This window comes from Centroberyx gerrardi, chromosome 21 (genome assembly GCF_048128805.1).
Source record: "Centroberyx gerrardi isolate f3 chromosome 21, fCenGer3.hap1.cur.20231027, whole genome shotgun sequence".
In the NCBI taxonomy this organism is placed as follows: domain Eukaryota; kingdom Metazoa; phylum Chordata; class Actinopteri; order Beryciformes; family Berycidae; genus Centroberyx; species Centroberyx gerrardi.
Window position 1 is genome coordinate 4,934,305 of NC_136017.1, and position 22,962 is coordinate 4,957,266.

Sequence of the window (22,962 nt, forward strand, 5' to 3'; positions counted from 1 at the left end):
ATCAGCATACGTAGTGAACACCAACCAAGATCCACAAGGTAAATGAAGGTGTATAGAAAGTATAGGATTTTGAAATGGAAAGCGTTTGGAGACCCTGTAACGTCTCTCTTCTTCTCTCTTCTTCTCTCTCTCTCTCTCCCCCCCCCCCCCCAGGCAGAGAAGCACCACCCGGCGCTGGTCAAGGTGTTGTGTTCGGAGCTGGGCGTCCAGCCTGAAGCCCTGCTGGACTTTGAGCTTTGCCTGGCCGACACTCAGCCCGGGGTGAGTCCTGCTCCGACCGCCAGGAGACGATTCACTCCCTGTCGGCTTGACGTTTGTGATTTAAGTTCAATAAATCCCTAGAATTGTGTGCAGCTTCATAATTAGTCAGAAAAGAAAATGGAAATTGCAGTATTCGTGTCTGCGCTTTGCGATTCGTCAGATTAGGATATGTACCAGGACACTCTGATATACAAACACATGCATCAATGCACACAGACATATTTGTTACATAACTGTCTGTTACAAACAGATTTTTTTTTATTTCAAGCGTGTAAAACCTTCTAACAACCACAGAACCTCAAACACCAGAACAAATTAATTCCCGCAAAGATTCAAAACTGATCTTCAACCTTTCACAATTAAGTTTCAACCGGTCAAACCAAGTTTCAAGCTTTCAAACCAAGTTTTAAACCAAGTTTCAAGCTTTCAAACCAAGTTTTAAACCAAGTTTTAAGGTTTCAAGCTTTCAAAACAAAGCAGGAGAGAGCTTTTCATTGTACAAATGGTTTACATATCTCCAGGAAACAGGAAAACAGGAAACAAGAACGCATATTGAGAAAGACCCCATGTCTCCCTCATTGTCTGTCTGTCTGTCTCTCTCTCTCTCTCTCTCTCTCTCTCTCCTCTCTCTCTCTGTCTTCTCTCTCTCTCTCTCTCTCTCTCTCTCTCTCTCTCTCTCTCTCTCTCTCTCTCTCTCTCTCTCTCTCTCTCTCTCTCTCTCTCTCTCTCTCTCTCTCTCTCTCTCTCTCTCTGTCTTCTCTCTCTCTCTCTCTCTCTGCAGGCATTGGGAGGCGTGTACGAAGAGTTCATCTACTCTCCTCGTCTGGACAACCTGCACAGCTGCTACTGCGCCCTGCAGGTCAGACTCAACACCACACGTTAACAAAATGCTATGAACATAATATTAATTAATAATTCATTAGTAATACATTTCTTACATCTACTGTCAGAATTCAGAAGATGAAGGTAGAAAACTTTTCTCCCTTTTCTCTCATGCTCTTATTTCTTTACTTGGCACTTTACTCTCTTTCCTAGTTTCTTTGACCTTTGAACTCCTGAGTATTGGTTGTGTATAATTCTGGCAATCGAGGGATTTAAGCTTTTTCTACTGTTGCACTCTTTCACTGTAAGTTGCTCTGGGTAAGAGCTTCAGCTAAATGACTAAAATGTAAAAATATAATGAGATCTGTAGCTTTGCTCATCCTTATCTCCCAGCTGTGGGACCTTCTCCTCTCAAAGGATCAAAAACATTTACTTTTTCACTTATATTTTAGACATTTAGCTGATCCTCTTATCCAGAATGACTTACAGTGAGTACAACAGTATCATAGGATATTAAGCTTATACTATGATTAAACTAATTGGGAGTTGTTGTGGATAAACAGCAGCTAAATGCCTAAAAATGAATGCAGTTGACAGGCAGTTGAAAGTATTTTCTTTCTAAGTGGGAAAACATACAATTCAGATAGTGGAGTGGAGGTGTATGAACGCCGCAGAAGGTTTTACAACAAAAGGCTTTTGTAGCATGTGGGATTCCAAAGATTTTATTGACATATTGTTATATGCACAAAACACAGTGAGGTGCTGAATCGCAGCAGGCCACCTTGTGAAGGACACAACGCCGCTCTGAATTCTGTACTGAAGAAGTCTTCCCCTCTTTTCACGCCTCGTTTCTCGTTTCTTTACCTCTCTCTCAGGGACTGATGGATTCCTGTTTGGGCGACTCGCTGGCCAAAGATCCCAACGTCCGCATGATCACTCTGTACGACAACGAAGAGGTGAGCGGTGACCTTCATGCAGCTTTCCCTGCAGGTTCTTCATGCTGCTGGTGGGAAAAAAAAACACGTACACACCAGACAAGAAACATTGTTGATGTGTCAGATATAGAGGAGGGAGGGAGGTTTCTCTGTCTCTCTCTCTCTCTGGAATCAAACCTTCATGGAGGTGTGTGTGTGTGTGTGTGTGTGTGTGTGTGTGTGTGTGTGTGTGTGTGTGTGTGTGTGTGTGTGTGTGTGTGTGTGTGTGTGTGTGTGTGTGTGTGTGTGTGTGTGTGTCAGGTGGGCTCGGAGAGCGCCCAGGGAGCCCAGTCCAACCTGACGGAGCTGATCCTCAGCCGGCTGGCCTCCTCCTCCGGTAACCTGACAGCCTTCCAGCAGGCGGCGCCGCTCTCCTTCATGATCAGCTCGGACATGGCCCACGCCATCCACCCCAACTACCAGTCAGTACCACTATCATACTCTAATACTGACCATCACTTGTATTGTCAGCACACAAAAGTAGCCTAGCTGTTAAATTTGGAATGGTGTGAAATATGGCTTGGTTAGGGAAATACTTGAATGAATTTGGAAGTTTCCAGGTCTTTAAGGTTGAGAATTGCATTAAAAATGATGGAAAACTGGCAAATTGATGATGTTTTAGGTGTAGATCCACTGTCATTTCATATATTGTGAAATTTGTTGCTGTCAAGAATAAACATCAGTTGACAGTCTTATCTTCAAATCCAGTCAAGAAATGAAGGTTCAGAAGAAGTGTGGATTCTCAAAATAGAAAGTGTTTAGGAACCTGCCATGAACTCAACTTAGAAATCCCAATCTGAGCACATTTATGAACTGATCAACTCTTAAGAAAAAAACCAAAAAACCATACAGCATACTTTAGACGGCTAAAAACAATAGGCACACAATAAATACATTAGAAAATACATTTTAGCAGTCATTAAGAAGGTGCAGTCATTTTCTTTAAGTTTTGTGCATGTTCTTGTGTCTAAAACTGTAAAGAAGCTTCAGTAGAGAACCAGGTGAGAGTTGGAGTTTGATTTCTGTTTAATGAACTTTGGGAAAATGTCTTCCCAGGGAGAAGCATGAAGAAAACCACAGACCAACCTTCCACAAGGTAAACATCTCTGTTTTTCCCAGAAAGAACGAAAAATACAAAACGTCAAACACACACAGCTAGTATTTCTGTGTTTCTTACTGATCTACCTACTTACCTTACATTTCCATTTCAGGCATTTACAGTAGCTGAATACTTTCTTGAGCAACTCTGTGTGTGTGTGACGCGTAATACATTTATTAAATTGCACTTTGCAATTTGAAATTTAAAATTACAATTACATTTATATGTTATGCATGCACGTGACACCTGGCTGTATGTACACACACACACACACACACAGAGCCACACACACACCATACCTCTCATAAATCTCAGATAAAAACATCACAAGTGTGTGAATATTGAAATTCTTTTGTAGCACAAGAAAATGAGCAAAAACTCAAAGGGGTAAATACCTTGACCAACTTTTATCCAAAGCATTTAATAATAAAAATTAAAATACTCAGATTACTTTTTTGTGGTAACTAGTGACTCAAGGCATTAACGAGTCCGGATATTTGATAAATAAATAGTCACTTTACAGGAATATATATATATATGTGTGTGTGTGTGTGTGTGTGTGTGTGTGTGTGTGTGTGTGTGTGTATATATATACGTATACAGTATATGTATTTTGCAGCTTGTTTCACACATTTATTGCATTAACTGGAGGTTTTCAGCTCAACTGTAATGGAAACCAGACTGTCTGCCTCTTTAGAAAAATATTAATTAACATTTTTAGGTCATGGAAACACTTAGTTAACACTTAGTTATGGAAAGTCACAGAAAAGTCCTGTAGTTTTACATCACAGCTGCAGTGGGAAATCCTGACTGTCTATTTATACACACTGACACACACACTGAACGGCCCAGATTTGACTGTTTACATTAAACGGGTTTCATAACATTAACGCCGTGCCCCATATTGTTGTGTGAGCGGTGTGTAGGAGGAGGATGTGAATATCTGTAACTCTCTCTCTGGTTTCAGGGTCCGGTGATCAAGTTCAACAGCAACCAGCGCTACGCCACCACCGCCGTCACCGCCTCCATCGTCAGAGAGGTCGCCGGGCGGGTCGACGTGCCGCTCCAGGTGTGTGTGTGTGTGTGTGTGTGTGTGGGTTTTATTTCAGTTGTTTGCAGGCGGAGGCTTTGTGGCTTTTCCATCTCTTTGTGTGTCTTGAGTCACTCGGCAGCAAGCGCAAATCTCCTAGCAACGTGCCGCGGCCTTTTCCATAACGACGCAGAAAAGACAAGAGGAATTCAAGTTTAAAACAAAGACTCGGTGGCAGAAACAAGGGAAGAGAGCAGCGATGGTGATGATGCAGGGGCTGCTGCACAAGTCTGGGAAATATATCTGGTCAAAAAGTCTGGAAAATAATGAAGCAGAACACGGAACAAAATCTTCAGATCCGGTCAAGAAATCTAGATCTATAAAAAGTCTGAGATTTTAAAATGAAAAATGAAGAGGAACCCTGATTTTTTTTTAAATTAAATAAATAATAATAATAATCATTGATGTAGTGGTAAATAAAAAGACAGGCAAACTATGGTTTCCTCTAGTTGATCATTATAAGGCAAACAACCACCAATATAAACAAAAACAGTTATATTTTCCAGAAAAGCATTAATTTAACCTTTTTCCCCTTAAAAGACCCAATCTTTATGTAACTTATATGTTTGATGCCACCTAGTTTGATTGTGCACTATGAATTTTTGCCTCCATAAAGATTTACGTCAGCCTATGAAAGACTTTATTCCAAAAAATAAAACACAAAATAAAAAGAACCACAACAGGAAACGAACAAGATCGGAGGAGACAGAGAGATAGACCAGCGATACATACATTATCCTTTTCCAATTCTGCCAACAAAAGCTCTCTAAATTACCTCTGAGGCGGCGAGATAACAGAAAGGTTGTCTGTGTCTCTGTGAGCTCGGTGTTTCCGCCCAGAGGCTTTTCTGCAGCGCTAAGGCCAGCTGTGTTTTAATAACAGGAGAGAAACACCGGGGGAGCTTCAGCAAGATTTAAACTGCAGTTTCATATCTGAACTGTAATGTCCGTGGGTTAAACATTATAACTAAGCTGCGTTTAAATCTGATAGACCTGATGTATACTGTATTTTACAACAGTGCTACACAGTAAGGCTACACTTAAAATATAAAGGCTTCATCAAATCTTTGTTCCCTGATAAATTTTGCAATGAGGCAGAATGCCTTGGACATTTCTTTTTTGCTGGGAACTCCTTGGTTTTGACTGGATCTTAATATATGACTTGGAGTTTTAATAGCTTGAGACTTGACTTGATGCATGAAGAGAAGACTTGAGACTTGACTTGACTTGGGTTCTGGTGACTTGGGACTTGACTCTGACTTGTACTTTGATGACTTGAAAAGGTTTCTAAAGTCTTGACTTGAGATCTTGTGTTTGTGTAAATGACTCAGATTGAAAGTGATGAGATTTGTTCCAGCAGACGACTGAATTTAAATTCTGTTTTCTGAATTTGTATGGAATGATTGAATTTATTGAAGTTGAAACTGATTATAGAAATCAAACTCATGATGCTCTTACCAAGTTTTTATCCTATTAAAACCATATTGCATTGAAAAGTCCTAGATATTTAGTTTTCTTTAAGATATTAAATTGATACTGGACTCTTGATTTGCTCTGACTTGACTTGCTGTTCTACATTTAGACTTGAGACTTGACCTGAGACTTGTGCTTCAGGACTTGAGACTGACTTGGGACTCGAGCAAAGTTGACTTGATCACAACTCTGCCTTTTCTGTCTTTAATTTGGCTTTCTGAAACCTGCCGATATCCTGAATCATGTTAGTAATTCAGGAATTAGATAAATGAAAACGGCCCTGATGCAAAAGATTGAAGTCATTGGTCAAAGACGAGTCCTGACCAAAATAGTAATTGAGTCTTTTTCGGTAAGTTTGACCCCGGTTTAACCCCCTCCAGGATGTGATGGTGCGTAACGACAGCCCCTGTGGAACCACCATCGGCCCGATCCTGGCGGCCCGGCTGGGCATCCCGGTCCTGGACATCGGAGCTCCTCAGCTCTCCATGCACTCCATCAGGGAAATGTGCTGCACCTCCAGCGTCCTGCAGACCACCACCCTCTTCAAGGTAACCCCCTGCTGCGAACCAAACGCGCCCACGGGATGTTTATAGAGGGGTTTAAAAGGGACACTACAGTATGTACCTTTTTGAGTTTTGAATGTATTGATTGAGGCGTCTCCCCAAACACCAATCAAGTCAACTATTTGCATTCTTTCCATTGTTGTGTCTCATTCTCCTCCATCCTAACGCTGCTCAGCCAGGCTGCCAGGGCGCCAAAATTATGACAGTTATCACAGATGAATGAACAAATGCTACTGATTTTCATGTCAGATACAAGTTGGATGAAGGATCGCATGCCTTGGGATGCGATTTTGCAGCACATAACCATGTGTTCCAGATCAGGATTGAAAAAATGCAACTCCATGCAGCTTTTGATGTTCAGATTGATTAGGAAACATCAGATCTGAGTCGCATGTGAGGAGAGAAAAGAAATCAGAACTTTCAGCTTGAGAACTTTCACTTTCAGCTGCAGTGTGAACAAGGTGAAGATAGAAAACGCTTCTACTTTTCTTCTTCCCTGGCTTTTATTCCTATACACTAGCACGTCTCTGTAATACATGATCCTTCTAGGCACGGGAATATCTTTTATATCTACTGACTGCGCGCTGCAGCTTTGAGCCTTGTACTTCTTACTGTTAGCTGTAATGTTGATGATGGAGGATTTTAAGATTATTCGGCTGTTACTCTCACTGTGATTTGCACCGAATGAGTGTCAGCACAATGCCTCAAATGTAAATAGACTTACAGTGTGAATAACAGGATGTGATAGTGTTGATCTCGGACTTGATCAGAAGCGGTTCAGATGAATGTAACTTGTGTATGTACAGTATGTGACACACACACACACACACACACCTTCCCACTCACTATCACACTCACTCATTTCCTCTGTGATTTCATTTTCTGCATCAGGGCTTTTTACCATCCTCCTCCTCCTTGTTGAGCTTTTTCATTTAGATGTCCAACTCAGCAGTGTCTTTGCTTGTCATCTAAATTAGATTTTGTCTGTTTTTTGTTTTTGTGAGATGGTGAGATGTTTTTTTGTTTTATAATCCCCTTGGGGTTTTCCTCACCTGCGCAGTTTTGTCAGTTTTTCTTTTTTCTCTCCTGTGTTTTATCACTTGTGAACCAGTTTCCCGTCTGCTTACATTCTGCAGGGTTTCTTTGAGCTGTTTCCCACAGTGAGGAGCATGGTGACTGTGGACTAGAGCTGTGAGGATTCAACATGAAACATACGAAGACGTCACCAATGCAAAGAAAGGAGTCGTTTTCAACTCAGAATATCGTACTTTCAACAGATATCAATGCAAAGAATGCTGTTGGCGTATTTTGACTTCAGAAGTAGCACAAATGTGTGTTGAAAATGACGCATCCTTTTTGAAAACTGTGCTTTCTTTCTCTGTTGTGGGTAATATTGTCTACCTTCCCCAACATTATAATACTCTCACGCATTCAGATGATCATGCATATTACACACACAAGCACTTAATCTTTCTTATGAACTGAAATTGTTTAGAAAATAATAAAATGTTGAATTAAGATTCCCAGAGTCGGCTTGTGTTTTTAATGTTGTTGCCTCTTCCTCGCTGACAAAAACAAAGCGAATGCCCAGCTGGTGGTCGGGTGTCAAATATTAGACAGGAGGAGGGAAGAGTTGGTGTGATTGCACTCGCCCTAATGGCGCTGCATGCTGGAGGAGAGCCGACTGTAATTTAATATTACCGTAGACTTCCACAGTTCGCTTTATAATGCAGTGTAAGTAGCCGGGATGCTGCCTGCCAAGTGTCCAAACAGTTCTGGCGGAGTGAGATGGTGCTTTAGATTCATGGCCACATCATGATGGAACTGCAGTAAGGAAAGTGGAGATGGGACTCGCCACACTGCAAAAAATGTCAAATCTCATTCAGTCTTCAAATGTTATTTTTCTTAGAAGTGTAGAAATCTGTCAGTGAGGCAGAAATAATCCCACTGGTCTGGAGTGCAATAAGTGTCAGAGTCTTGAAACGAGGCAGATCTCAAGAAAAACTAGTAAAGCTACATTTTCTGAAGAATAGTTGTGAAGCTGAGAAGTATTTCAAATGTATTGTTGAAGTAGTTGAAGCAGTAGTAATACAAGTAGTTTAAGTAGTAATAGCATTGGCAATAGTAGTAGAAATATTAGTATCAGTAGTAGTAATAGTACTCGGAGTGGGAGCTTTTGTAGTACTAGTAGTAGTGGTAAGAGTAGTCGTGGTACTCGCAGCATAGTAGTAGTAGTCATAGTGGAAGTAGTTATAGACGTAGTAGTAATAATAATAGTAGTAATAGTTGTAGTAGTAGCATTTGCAATAGTAGTGGTAGAAGTTTAGTTGTAGTAGCAATAGTACTAGTAGTAGTGGTCGTCAACGTTGTAATAGCTAGTAATACTGGTAGTAGCACTAGTAGTAGTAATAGTAGAAGTAGTTATAGTAATAGTAGTTGTAGTAGTAGCATTTGTAATAATAGTAGTAGCAGTAGTAGTAGCAATAATACTAGTAGTAGTAGTTATTGTTGTAGTAGCAGTAGAAGTAGTACTTGTAGTAGTAATAGTAGTAGACTAGTCATAATAGTTGAAGTAGTCATAGTAGTATCAGTAGTAGTAGTTGTAGTAGTAGCGTTTGTAGTAATAACAGCTGAAGTATTGGCAAATTGTTTTTCAATTATTTTATGTTATTTTTTGAACTCAGTACCAGTCTGACTTGTTCAGATTGATATTTTTTGCAGTGTGGCGCCTCCTGTGGCCCGGGTTTTCCATCCAGCCCTTTCCTCTCTCTCTCCATCAGTCTCTCTCTCCTCCACACACTACTGCTCCTACACACACACACCTCTCTCTCTCTCTCTCTCTCTCTCTCTCTCTCTCTCTCTCTCTCTCTCTCTCTCTCTCTCTCTCTCTCTCTCCCTCCCTCCCTCCCTCCCTCCTCCTGTCAGTGCCGTGCCTCCCTCAGAGCAGATCAGCCGGTGCAGCAGCAGCTTGTCGGGGATGGAGAGCTGGTAAGAGGCGGCTCAGCTCGGTGTGGATGTACCATGAAGTCTGCACGGCTCTGGGCAGCGCTGTGCTTCATCACCGCGGCTCATCAGCTGGGGACGGCCGCCCGATACGGTAAGACCGGCCACTAATGGAGACTAGTGCCGCTTCCCCTTATAATGAACTGCCTCCGTCAATCACGACCTGAGCTGATGAGAAATCAGTATGATGTTCCTACAGTGTTCCTATAGTGGCTGTGATAGTTTATAGTGAGCTTGTTGCACTTTGGTTATATTGGGTTATATTTGGTGGTATTGTTTTTAACTTATATGGTGTGATTTTAACATTTATATAGGATATTGTATACAGTTTTTCTGTCGTTTTTTAGGATTATAGGATTACTATAGTTTTTTTTTCTCATAATGGTGGGTGACGTGGAAGAAAACAACCCAGGTTTCCATAGCTAATAATAACTACGTAAAAACCACACTTGATAATCTACTTAATAGGTAGATTGCCAAATTTATGGAAGTTGCTCCGTTCAGAATTGCATGTTTCCTTCTAGTAGCCTATTAACTGTTAAAATAACCCTTAAAGGGAAAAAACACACTAATATCCCTTTAATAATCCTATAGGGACTTGTATTTTGCTGTGGTATTTGTATAGCATCTTTAAAATACATGATTATTGCTCTTTCTTGTGCGATAAATGCAGTGTAATGAGAGAAATTCAACCATACGTTAATTTTTTATTTATTTATTTTTGCATTATCTCCTTGGCTGCTTCATTCATCTGTCTGATCTGTTTACACCAGTGCAAAATTGCGTCACTGATGCAATTTGCTTGACCGGGGTCGGCTCAGATGTCTGGCTGCTTGCATGAATCACTGTTCACTGCAATAACAGAAGCAAACAGTGGAGAGAGCCGCCCTGCTGAGACAGAGCAGGAAGAGGAGGGAGTTTCGGCTTTTTTTTTTTTTTGCATTTGGTTGTGTTGATTTGCGCCTCTATGGAGGCTGTGATCATCTAAAGGAGGAGAAACCAGTGAGTCATACATCCACTTTGTTGCAGCAGTGAGCAAACATTTCCCTTATGGAAATGAGCTGTAGTAGCCCTAATTATAGTCATTTTTAGAAGGCTACTATACAGATATTACAGCAAAACTTAAGTGTTAGGTTAATAAATATACCACAAAGTACTATGAGAGCACTATAAACTCACAATTGCATATAAACACAGTATAAGTCCTATATGAATATTACACTATATTTTTCAATATTATAGGACTATTTTAGGAATATTGTTATAATATAGGAAGGAGATAACATCATAAAGTGTCAGAAGGTCACAAACTCATTACCACAGACTAATTCCCTAGGAATATTACATAAATATTATAGTGATACCATAGGAGATAGGTTGAAAAAAAAAAACACCTTTAAGTGCTTTAAGCTCACTATAAACTCACTATTTAGTACCAGAGACACACTATAAGTCCCTATAGGAATATTATAGAAATATTATAGGCATGTTGTTATAATATAGGAAGTAAAAAAACATCATAAAGTGACATAAGATTAGTATAAACTCACTACTAAGGTACCAGAGACACTTTATGTCCCTATATGAATATTATAGGAATGCTAGAGTGGTACCATAGGAGATAATAAGTACCATCAAGTAGAATAAACTCACTAGAGACACAAAATAAGGTCGTATAGGATTATTTTAGGAACACTATAATGATACTATATAGGAGATAAAAATCCTATAAACTCTGAAACGGTCGCTGTAAACTCACCTTTAAATACCACAGATACACTGTAAGTCCCTATAGGAATATTATAGGAATACTATAGAGATACTATAGGACATCCCAGTCACAGACATGACTCATGACTGACCCCTAAGCTCCGTCTGGTCGCAGTAATTATCATCTCCTGCCCTCTTGATGCACTTGAACTACACACAGTCCTGTTCAGTGTTTCAGCACCACGGACAGCGACCAGCTCCATATTGCTAATGCCACCAGTTGAACGCTGCTGTTTAACTGTGACTCTGAACCACCAATCTCTTAAAATAACCTTACATTTACATCCGTTTACATGAAATCACCCCTTAATTCATGCAAAATCCCCTTATTAATGGAGGAAAACCCATCAAAAACCCCTTAAACATCCCCTTCATTTTTGACTGCTTACTGTCTAATATATATGATACTAACCCTTATTTTTTGTAAAGCTGTGTTATTTTTTATGGATAATTAATGTTTATGTAATGGAGAAATTAAGGATATTTCAGGGATAAAATTAAGGGGTTTCGTGGTGTATGAATATCGCGAGAAAGGAGAAGAGAAAAACGGGATTTGGTGACACCAGGCAGGCAGCCACCTCTAATTAGTTAAGACACGTCACCTTATAACGAAAAATCACTATAGTAGGCTACTCCTATAAAATTCCTATAGGGACTTGTGTGGTACTCAACAGATGAGTTTATATAGACCTTACAGTATTTTATGGTGTTTTTATCTCCTATGATATCACTATAATATACTTACAGTGTGTCTGTGGTACTCAGCGGGGGTTTACAGTGACTTTCCTCTATAATATCGCTATGATATTCCTATAATATTCCTACAGGGACTTGGAGTGCTTCTGTGGTAATCAATAGTGAGTTTATTATGACTTTATTGTACTTTATGATATCTCCTATGGTATCACTATAATATCCCTATAGGTACTGAGAGATTTGTGGTGATAGGCCTATTTGTGTAAATGCTGCACAATGCTGGCTGTAGCAATATAAATAAACGATAGCAACATTTTGACTTGAAACTAGTGTTGAAACAATTAGTCAATTAATCGATTAGATTAATCGATAATGAAAATAATCGTTAGTTGCAGCCCTACTTGAAACTGCTATGTAGCCTATAGTGTGCAGTTACAGACAGTGACTTAAAGGTAAATAAAATGGTATTTAAACTATGGATAAAAATCAATTCTGTTCTCCAGAAGAGCATTATAATTAATGATTTTCCCCCTTGTAAAGAGTCTCCTCTCCTGTACTACTCAGTGCTGCACGTTGCACACTGTGAGTTCACGTCATACAGATTTACATCTGCCTGTAAGAGCAGGTTAGCCGGGCTGCGGAGGGTGTGACCCGCCTGAATCCCTCGACACCGCGCCGACACCGCGCCGCCCCGCACCGCCCCGCTGCGCTCCGCACCGCCCCGCGCCGCCCCGCTCCGCTCCGGCTGACTCATCCTGAACTCCTCACATGTCTCCTCACAGGAAGAAGACCTCGCGCTCACAAAGCGTCCGCCGCAAATGCCAGCACCATTATCAAATTGCTATTGAATTAAATTTGGCAGGCAGTTAATGGATGATAAAAGCAAAGCGCAGATACATATAATAATGGGAGAGTTTTGTGAATTGACTGAAGCGATGAGTCAATCTTTGGTTTTCATTTTCTAACCTTTTCCACACAAATCAAGGTGGATTATGATGATAATACTATTTTTTTTTGCTGGATTTTGGTCTCAATCTGTGCTGCAATTAACATATATTATTACCATATATCAGGCTGATATTGACCTTTTATTAAATATCAGATATCAGCCAATCATGTCCACCTCTGATGTGATGGAGGTTCCTCCTGACCACAGCTGCAGAAAAACAGCCTGGAAAACCTGCAGTGACGTTTTTTTTGCTTTGCACATTATATTTATTCATTTAATTGTTCACCTGTGTTTTTTGGAAGTTAATTCTTCATTTAAAGGCCTAATGAATCCCAGAGTTTCTCTACCATTGAATAGATGCAGTGGGACTCTCTGCTTTTAAAGAGCTGCTGACACTAAAAGAATTTCATTAGTTTGGGTTTCAGTGGAGAGTTTTAGTGTCCCATGATGCTCTGAATTGATTCAGAGGCTTTTCCACCCTGATGAGAAGAAATCTCTGGGGGGAAACACTGAATACTAAAAATATTGGTATCGGCCTTCAAAAACCCATATCATTGAACTTTATTACACAAGTATCTGCACAACACAAATGCCTGCTGTTCCAAAAAAAGGCATGCTGCAGTGTTGAAATCATCATTTTTAAAAGTGGACACATTTACAAGGTTGTTTGTATTGATAAATGAGTGATATTTGCTGGATGTTTTCCCAGGAGAATCATCAGTAATCTCTCTTAGCGAGGTCACCGCTGCATTAAACAACTCCGGTCTCACTCACACTCCATCTTACATCTTACGTCTGACGTTTTAAGCATTCAGCCCGACGCTCTCGGCCAGAGTGACTCACAGCTTCTCATGGCTGGTGATGGACGTGCTGTTGGCTGCTGGTGAGACCGAACCTGTGGCTGTTTGGTTACCGGACGGTCAGGATTCACACTGTCAGTTGTTGTGACTCACAGAGAGAAAAAGCTCTCGATTCGTCAGGTGATTTCTGGACTCTTTCTTGGTCGGTCTTGGGTTCCAGTAGTGTGAAGGATGGAGAGATGTAGGCCTATGTGTATTCTTTATTATTATTTTTATTCAAGTGTACCATGATGAAATCGCTCATAGTTTGGTTTGGTTTGGTTTGGATCAGAAATGAATGGAGGCAAAAGTTCATAAAATGCCCAAAAATGAGTGAGTGAGAGTAAAAAATGTCCCCAGTATTAGTAATGCCCTTTTTTGGAGTCACCTGTTCCCATTTTGTTTGTTGTATTGTCAAATATTCATGCATGAATGTGACTACTGTCCCCTGTGGGCCACCGTAGATGATTTGTGGAGCTTTTGACAGGGTGAGATAAAAATGGAGCGGGTTTCCGATCAGAAAAACAACAAAATTATGCAGCCTGAAGTGGTAGAAAATGTCTCTGATTGTTACTCTGCTTATGAGACTGTATATTATGATTTCAAATAAAACACGTCTTAAAATTCTGCTAGAAAAGGACCAAAAATGCCCCTAAAACTCAGATCTAGGGGGCAGAAAATGTGAATTGGAAGGAACCCGAACCTGTTTGACCCTGGATCCACATTCAGAGAGTTAGATGCTTTTTTCTGCATGTTGCTCTCCTACACAGACACAAGACCACACCTACTCAGTTTCCCAGTAGAAAACAAAATGGTGCCGATGCTGTACCATAACCATAACCATAGTAGGGCCAGGAGATGGAAAAACTCTATATGGGAGAGACAGACGAGACTTTCCACACCCCGCCACAGGAAACACCCACTCACTCAAATTAGTTTTAGCTCAAAAATTAAATTCATAGCAGCCTGAGAGAGAGAGAGAGAGAGAGAGAGAGGGAAGACATTTAAAGCCCAGAGGGTCCGGCTGTTTCAGGCAGCCACCTTCGGTTTGAATCGCTTTATGGGTTTTTTTCTCCTGGTGAAATTGAATCAGGAGAGAGAGAGCTCTGCCTTACTGCACGGTTTGTTCCTACGATTCTGGGATGAAACCTTTCAGAGTTTCACAGCTGAGATCGTGGCACGAGATGAACTTTGTGAAACGTGCCGCTTTAGCCGATGTCATCTCTGATCTGCCAAAATGGGTTTTAAAATAGAAAAGTCAAAGGTTGGCTGACTGCAAATGTGGCTAGTAGACTTGTCAATAAATCTATTAGCATTTTGCTGGTAGGCTAGCTAGTACTCGGTTGGTTTAAAGTCACAATAAACCACATTTTGAGAGCATCTTGGTTCCATAATTTGATGTATTTCCTTTTGAAACATGATGTAGGGGCGCGGCATAACGCAGGGAGGGATCAATCAAAAGTCTAAACCAATGGGAGATCAGTTAGGTAGAGGAAGGCAGTTTTATTTGATGGGAGGGGCGGAGGGGCGGGACTGTTAAAAAATCTGTGATGGTTTTATTGGTTGGAATCTTTATGTTGCCTCCTGGTACACGATGATGTCACCACTAAAGATTTTCTGTTTTCCCAGAAGTAAAAGTAATGAGATTTTGGTATAAAAATGCAAGAAAATTATTATTTTTTTGTCATTTTTGGCATTAATTATCAAGTAGGTGTATGGTATGATAGAATGAGATAAAAAGGCAAGGAAGTCATTTTTCATGTCAGTGTGACTTTAATCCCTTAAACGTTGCACCTTACAGGTACGAATCCTTGCTTTACTGGGATTTCAACATTATAGAGATACTTCTATACCTCACTTCTCAGCTGATTTGGCAGTTGTCACAGTGTGTTGAATGAATTAGCAGTCAGTCTGCTCATTAAACACGCAATTACACCCCAAATTCTCATAATCAGTGGATAATGTTGTCTGCTGGAAGAAGTGATTGATTGCGGTGTGACTGCAGATCAACAGTTGGAGGCCCGGAGGCTCAGCAGAGTCTGCAGGAAAGACACTTTGACAAGACAGAAGACAGGGATCTCCCTTAGTTGAGACAGACAGACCGGTCAGAGAGAGGATAGGCGAGGCAGAAAGACAGGGAGAGAGAGACCAGAGGGAGGGAGGGAGGGAGCGGCTGCGTGGGAGGAAGAGTTTGGAGAGGAGAGAGAGATTAGTCATCGTGAGGGGTTTCGATAGAGGGAGGGACGGACGGACGGACGGACAGACGGAGGGACGCTCTGTTCTATGTTTAGCACGTCTGCGGCCGTCTCGGCTTTCTCGTTTTAATGGAGATTCCCTTTCTGATAGCCGCTGCACAGGCGGGTTCGTCTCAGTCTGACTGTTTACAGCTGCACTAGGCAAGATTTCATGTAAAAATACACCTGTCCTATCAGTCTAAATCACAAACTGGGGCTGCCACAGAGAAGAGTTCCACATTCCCTCTAATTGAGATCCCATAGTTTTACTCAATTTTCCCAAATTAAATTCTGGAAGTGACGAATCCAAACTTCAGAGTGAAATCCAAACTGTCTCCTGAACAGCAGCAGAGAAAGCTGGACTCCCCAACGTTAGATCTTCTCCTCTCTCGTCTCTTCGGTTTCTTTGGTATAAAGCATCACAGAGCGGCCGCTTGGTGAACATGAGCCAGCTGTGTGACGTTTACTGACCTCACTGCGCAGGATTTCTGGGTACTGACGTTACAATTTTTCAAACCGTTACCTCTCGCTGCCATTTGGGGCCGCCAGCGTACGAAGTTGCTGAGTGCAGCTTTAACGTTTGTGTGTGCAATGTTCCTGTGTTAACAGACTTGTGGCAATGTGGCAATCAATGCAAAATATCACTTTCAATTCAATTCAATTTTTGTTTCCAAGCAGTCTGCCTACCTGCCTTACATGTTAGGCATTTAGCTGATGCTTTGATCCACAGCGACTTATAATTAGTGCAACAGCAGAATAAGCCTCAATCCCTAATTCACCATCATTACAAGCAGCCGAGCTTGTCGAAGCGTAGAGCCAAGGTGTCCTGACAGTATTCCTGCTACACTAGAGTGAGCATGTAAGAGAGAAGTGCCAGGGGAAAGAAAAGCAAAAAATAAGAGCTGAAGGAGAGAAATAGGAGGGATTTTTCAAGAGTGGAGGAGGAAGATGGCAGAGGGGATGTGATCAGATGTGAAGAGCTTCTGGATGCATAAATACAGTATACTATATATGTTATGAGAATAAAGCAGAGTGTTAGGGGATAGAGCGTTCTCGGAGAATAGAGTCAGTATTATGATAAATGTGAAAAAATCCTTTGGGGGATCTCATTAGTTAAGTTTAGTTTAATTTACAGTGATGAAACATAGAAGCTAAATTTTAAAAGGAAAACACAGTGATAAAATACAATAAGAGAAACACTGAAAGAAGAGCAATTACTCATTTGAAATTTTTTTATTGAGCCAGAATTTCAAAATAAAAGTCCTTGTAAGTGCCTTTTTTTTTAATATACATGGCTTGTGGTTGGAAATGATGTGGTAAATGAAACATGGCAGCTATATTTAAAAAAACAAAAAAACACTGATAGAATTCAAGGAGAAAAACACTGAAAGAAGAGCAATTACTTATTTGAATAGGCGAGATAAAGAAACACATTTTATAAAAACATCTCACCTCAAAACAACCAAGCAAAAAAAAAAAAGAAGAAATAAAATCAATGAGAGAATCTAAATGGCAACAGAAACAACATGATGGAAATGGTAGACGCACAACAAGAACCATGAAATGAAAAGGGAAAAAAAAATCAATTAAAATAGCTCTAATGCAGGAAATGACTCATAGGAGGAGTGAGTTTGGTGCAGGTTTGGTTTGGTTTGTGCAGGTTTTATACTGCAGCTAGGCTCTATAGTAGTATCGCCTATTGTGTCCTAAGAGCACGGTAATATTTTTAAAGTGATCACAGATAACATGGGTACATAAATGATACGCAGGATTACATAAATCCTTAATGAAAACTCAACGCAAACACACGTAAACAAACAGAAGGGAGCGTGCGGCTTCACGTCTGGTATTGTTTACAGCCTCGCAACAGATTGGAAGCTGGTAAAAGGTCAGCTGTGACACACACACAGACACACACACACACACACACACACACACACACACACACACACACACACTTCGGAGACGCTTAGCAACACAATGGCAGGTTGACATCCAACATAGCTGCCTGCTCCGGCTGGGCTTTCCCCAAATAGCAACGTTAGCAGTGAGAAAATCTAGCTGCGTTTTATTTGAACTGTTTATAAAGCATTCATAAAGGCTGAATGAGAACTTCATAACAGCTTCATAGCACATGTGTGAAGGTGGAAACAGTCATAATGTCCATTTTTTTTCCAGCAACAGATGCAGGAACATCTAACATCAAAATTTCCAGCCCCAAGTCATGTTTATCAGTTAAAAATGGCATGTACCAGGAGGACTTTTATTGTGAAACTCTGGCTCAATATATTGACACACTGCTTTACATCTAACATTCACCACAAACTTTCTAACCCCAAGCCATGTTTATCAGTTAAACATGGCAATTACCAGGAGGACTTTTATTTTGAAACCCTGGTTTAATAAATTGACACATGGTTTCACATTTTAAGTGAAGCAGTGTTTATCAGTTAAGAATGGCACTTGCCAGGACTTTTATTTTGAAATTCTAGCTTGGTAAATCAGCATCTTTTGCAGTCTTCTGCAGTCATATTTAATGTAGTACAGAGCCCTAAAATCTAATTTCCTTCATAAAACAAGAGGAAAAATCTGTTTCAGATTAGTTTGTCTTTGGCTCACGGGAAATAAACATGAAACAAGTGGAGTGATCTAATTTATTTCAACATTTTTTCACTCATTCCTGAAACAAGTGAAACTACATTGTAAACAAATGAATTTATGGCAGATTTTCTCTCTTGTTTGAGGAAAAATAAACTGTTGAGATTCAGTACCAGACTAAATGAGTTTTTAAGATGGATATTTCTTGCAGTGTGCAGACTTCCAGACACAAAGCGCTGTCAATATTTGAGTAATCACAGCATTGCATTGTATAAGCACACGGCCGCCTTGGTCAGCAAACAGCAGGAGCCTGAAGCTGAACAAAGCCACAGCTGGTGAACAGTAGTTATGGTGGAGCTCCATTAAGCCTGCTGGGCATTACTGGGCATGTTTCAATACCGATACCAGTTCTGATCCAGTAACATCTCTGAAAACAGTTTTATGGATAGCTTTACTGGGTGAGTGAAAGCAGATTTAGCTGATTTCTGCAGTAAAAAATACCCATAAACCTCAGGAAAATATAAGTTCTCACCTCAAGAATTCAACATTTTGTAGCTTTTCGATAACTTTCAATACCTTCTGATACCTTTAAATTGATTTCGCTACCAAAAATCAATCTACTGACAGGTGTTGCAGGAAATTAACCTCCTGACAAATGAATAATAACAGTAATAATGCATTTTATTTGTATAGCACTTTTTAAAACAAATGTTACAGACTGCTTTACAGCATAAAAAAAGGTAAAATCTCATCCATTCTACCTTTACATCTATGGGGTAAAAACAAAAAGAGAGAGCCAAGTGTCAGGATTTGGACAATGAAACATGCATTTTTCACATGGAGTCATAAATTCTTGATGTGCGCCATGATTTCCAGAAGTCTGCACCAGTAAACATCACCAAACTTTAATTTCCATGCTTATTTCCACACTCTTTTTTTTCCAAGTAGAGACTGGGTGTGCTGAACTAAAACTCCAAGAAAGATAAACTGAGGTGTAAAAGACAGTTCGTTCTTTCAGTTTTTGGGAACATTGCCTATTTCTCCAGTTTTTGCAGCTTCTCCTCTCGGCCCTTTTTGCATTTCAGTGTGTCTCAGTGTGGGTTTTGCTGCATGGGTTCATATTTCAAATGTCTCTTTTCTGTGTTTGCAGGCTGTCTGTTTGAAAAGAAGCTCTGTCCGAGAGACCAGCTGTGCTCCGATGGTGAGTATTAGACGTTATATACAGTACAGCTCCTCTTTATCTATAGTTTCCCATGAGGAGTTCTGCACTAAACTTTCAGCATCGGCAAATACTAAATACCAATCCTGTGCGTTTAACTTTTACTGAGATATTTAAATTATGACCATTACTTTGGGATTACCGGATGAAAATGATTTCATTATTTCACAGTTAAGAGAGAAATAACAGCTTTGCGTCTTGTATAAACCTTATTCTCACAGCAGATACTTAAAAATTTTAAGTCGCACTTGGGGTGGGAAACTCCAAACATTTATCATTTCACAGATTCCCCACTGGAAAATGTATTCGAAATGAATGGATCTCAAGAGTCCAGAGGGATATAAATATATTAACATTTTAAGATAATATATTTCAAGCAGTTGTTGCAGTTGCTGTTCCTGAGATTGTTTGCTGATTTGATGACTGTTAGGTCTATCTTTAGTCTCTTATGTGTTGAAGTAACATGCCAATCTTTCAGGTACAGTTTCCCACCCCAAGTGTGACTTAAATTCAAAATGGCCTCCGTAGAATAATGCTGCATTCAGGTGTTATCGGAAAAAGAGGCGTGAACGTTTTTTCCCAGTTGGCGGCTTGTATTTACGGTAAACCCGACATGGCGTGAACCAACTGTAAAAAAAAGATGGATGTAGTGAGTGTAGACGTCACCCACAGGTTTCCGAAGGGCCGTTTTGAAACCTGGAGATCGGGTTTACAGTCGCCGCCATGCTGACATTTTCTGGAGCCAGCGCAGCCAAAGTGAGGCTGAAGGTCGTCTGCAGAGCCACAGCTCCGCCTGCTATTGGTCCGTAATCGGCGACCTGTCGATCGCTAGGAAAACAACCCTGTTTTATATCCATTATATCTGTTAATGACACAATTATTTAGAAAGGACACACATTAGAAGAAGTGAAATTAGCTACTGAGACCATAATCTCATCGAAAATATGTATTGACTTTATATTTTGAGTGAGAAGTTGGGCTGTGGTCCCATTGACTTGCATGGAGTTGGGCGGTTTGGAGTCTTTTTACCTCTAGCGGCCGTTAGAGGAATCGCCGCCTGCCGCCCCTTCCTTATTGGCTTCAGCATTCACCGTGGTTTTGGCCGCTCGGCGTGAACACGGCACAAAGCAACGATAGTAAACAACCACAGCGGGCTGCTGTCATGTCTCCTCTTCATCAAACTGTCATCCTGGCTGAGTGTTTATGTCACGCGCTCGCTGGCTGTCAAGGCCCTTCCTTTCCTTTGTGGGGTCTTGTAATCCCACAGCGCCCATGGTGGCTTTCCTGCTTCCATCCTGCCTGTTCAAACACGATGGGGATGTCATTACAAGTGTGTGTGTGTGTGTGTGTGTGTGTGTGTGTATGGCTCAGCCCGCAGAGACGACTGCATTATTGATGCCGGCGTGTTTCTCTGTCCGTCGAGGATGTTTTGTTCCCTGTTTTCAGACGGGAGAACATTTTGGGGAACAGGAGGCGCGTTCAGAGAAGTAGAGAGGAGGGCTTGCCGGTGGGATGCAGCGGGTTTGATCGTGCATGATGTAAAGAGTTTAGGGGGGGGGGGGGGGGGGGGGTGGTCATGTGGGTGCATTTGTGTGTGTGTGTGCCTAATTGCAAGATAAGTGTGTGTGAGAGAAGAGAGAGAGAGAGAGAGAGAGAGAGAGAGAGAGAGTAACAGGTAGTCGGCTGTATGGCAGAAACAATCCTGGGTAAATTATAATTTCATTAAGGTAATGCAAGTGTGTGTGTGTGTGTGTGTGTGTGTGCATGGGTAGAAACGCCTGGGTGTTTGAATATGAGTGTGAAAATTCATGCGTGTCAAGTACATAAGCGAGGCTGACGTGTGTCTGTAATTCTGTTGAAATGTGTGCGTGTGAGTGTGTGTGTGTGTGTGTGTGAGTGTGTGTGTGTGTGTGTGTGTGTGTGAGTGTGTGTGCGTGCCTAGTGTAAGATGAGACGTTTGTCTCTGTGTCTCATCAGAAGAGGAGAAAAAGAGAGAGAGAGAGATGAAGAGAGGAAAAGAGGGAGAGAAAAAGAGAGATAGTGTGAAAGAGAGAAAGAAAAATAGTAAGAGAGAAAAGAGAGAGAGTGAGAGCGACAGAAACAAAGAGAAAAAGAGAGAGAGAAAGAGAGAGAGTGCAACGTAAACAAGGTCTCCCTCCGTCAGCCGCTCTCGGCCAATCGCGGCTCGCCCTCACCGTCTCTATGACAACAGTGACATCACTTGCCTGACGACTGTGTGTCTCCCTCGTGTGTGTGTGTGTTTGATGAGAGATGGAGAGAGAAAGAGGTGATGACTCACCGAGACCCACTCACTCTCCAGTTACACACACCAGCGCATTGTGTGTGTGTGTGTGTGTGTGTGTGTGTGTGTGTGTGTGTCTGTTTGTGTGTGTTTCTATATGCTATATATATGTTTTTTGTATGTGTGCATGCTTGTGTGTGTGTGTGTGTGTGTGTGTCTCTGACTCATATGCAAGGGTTGGGTTTGCGTATGTGTGTGTGTGTATACTTGTATATTTGTGTATGCTTGTGTGTGTGTGTGTGTGTGTGTGTGTCCGTCTGTCTTATGTGCAAGTGTGTGTATGCTCACACTCATGTGCATGGATTTGCATGTGTGTGTATGTGTGTATGCTTGTGTGTGTGTGTGTGTGTGTGGTTTGAGCGTGTGTGAATGCTTGTATATGTGGTTTGTGTGTGTGTGTGTGTGTGTGTGTATACTTACTGTATGTATATGGCTTGTGTGTGTAAGGTCTATGCTTGTGTATATGGTTTGTCTGTATATGTGTGTGTGTTATTTGTGTGTATGTGTATATATATATATGTATGTGTGTTTTTCTCGAGTGTGTGTGTGAGTGTGTGTGTGTGTGTGAGTGTGTGTGTGTGCACAGCGGTGAAGCTGAACTCTCCTCTCTCCTGCAGACGGGCTGTTCGGTCAGTGCCTGCCTCCTCACCAGGAGCCGGTCCAGTTCCGGGTGTCTGTCCCCGTCCTGCACAAGCTGCAGGACGTCCTAAGAGAGCTGATGATGCAAGGTGAGCCGCCAGATAACTAGCTCTGCGCGCGACAAGTCAGAGAAATACGTTTTTCCCAGCACAAAAAGGGTTACATGAAGGAGGCGCAACTATAAACAGCCAAGTAAATTTATCTATAAAGAGATTTTAACAAAAAGGTTCATCAGAAAGTCCTTTATTACAAACAGCAGAACCAAGATAAGCACTAAAATAAGCATATCTCAGACTCTAAGATATATATAGCCAGAGCTTGTGTGTATGTGTGTGTGTGTGTGTGTGTGTGTGTGTGTGTATGTGTGTGCATGCCTGCCCTGATAAAACTATATTCATAGTTCAGCAAGTATGTTAACTAGTCACTGACAGA

General features: G+C 41.1%; 2 protein-coding genes across 3 annotated transcripts in view; both read left to right on the top strand.

The window, feature by feature from the left end:
• Positions 1-7,786, top strand: part of dnpep (aspartyl aminopeptidase) — a 16,546-nt gene extending 8,760 nt beyond the window's left edge. For both annotated transcript variants that reach the window (XM_078291076.1, XM_078291077.1), the window contains exons 8-15: positions 154-261; positions 1,043-1,120; positions 1,959-2,039; positions 2,319-2,479; positions 3,114-3,153; positions 4,124-4,225; positions 6,099-6,266; positions 7,418-7,786. In XM_078291076.1, coding sequence (XP_078147202.1) covers positions 154-261; positions 1,043-1,120; positions 1,959-2,039; positions 2,319-2,479; positions 3,114-3,153; positions 4,124-4,225; positions 6,099-6,266; positions 7,418-7,468 — 789 coding nt within the window. In that variant the 3' untranslated portion in view covers positions 7,469-7,786. The remainder of the gene's footprint in view (positions 1-153; positions 262-1,042; positions 1,121-1,958; positions 2,040-2,318; positions 2,480-3,113; positions 3,154-4,123; positions 4,226-6,098; positions 6,267-7,417) is intronic.
• A 1,481-nt stretch (positions 7,787-9,267) lies between these two features.
• The window catches only part of ptprnb (protein tyrosine phosphatase receptor type Nb), a 41,874-nt gene continuing 28,179 nt past the window's right edge, over positions 9,268-22,962 (top strand). Inside the window, exons 1-3 of the mRNA XM_078291075.1 lie at positions 9,268-9,378; positions 19,521-19,571; positions 22,509-22,619. Coding sequence (XP_078147201.1) covers positions 9,303-9,378; positions 19,521-19,571; positions 22,509-22,619 — 238 coding nt within the window. The 5' untranslated portion in view covers positions 9,268-9,302. The remainder of the gene's footprint in view (positions 9,379-19,520; positions 19,572-22,508; positions 22,620-22,962) is intronic.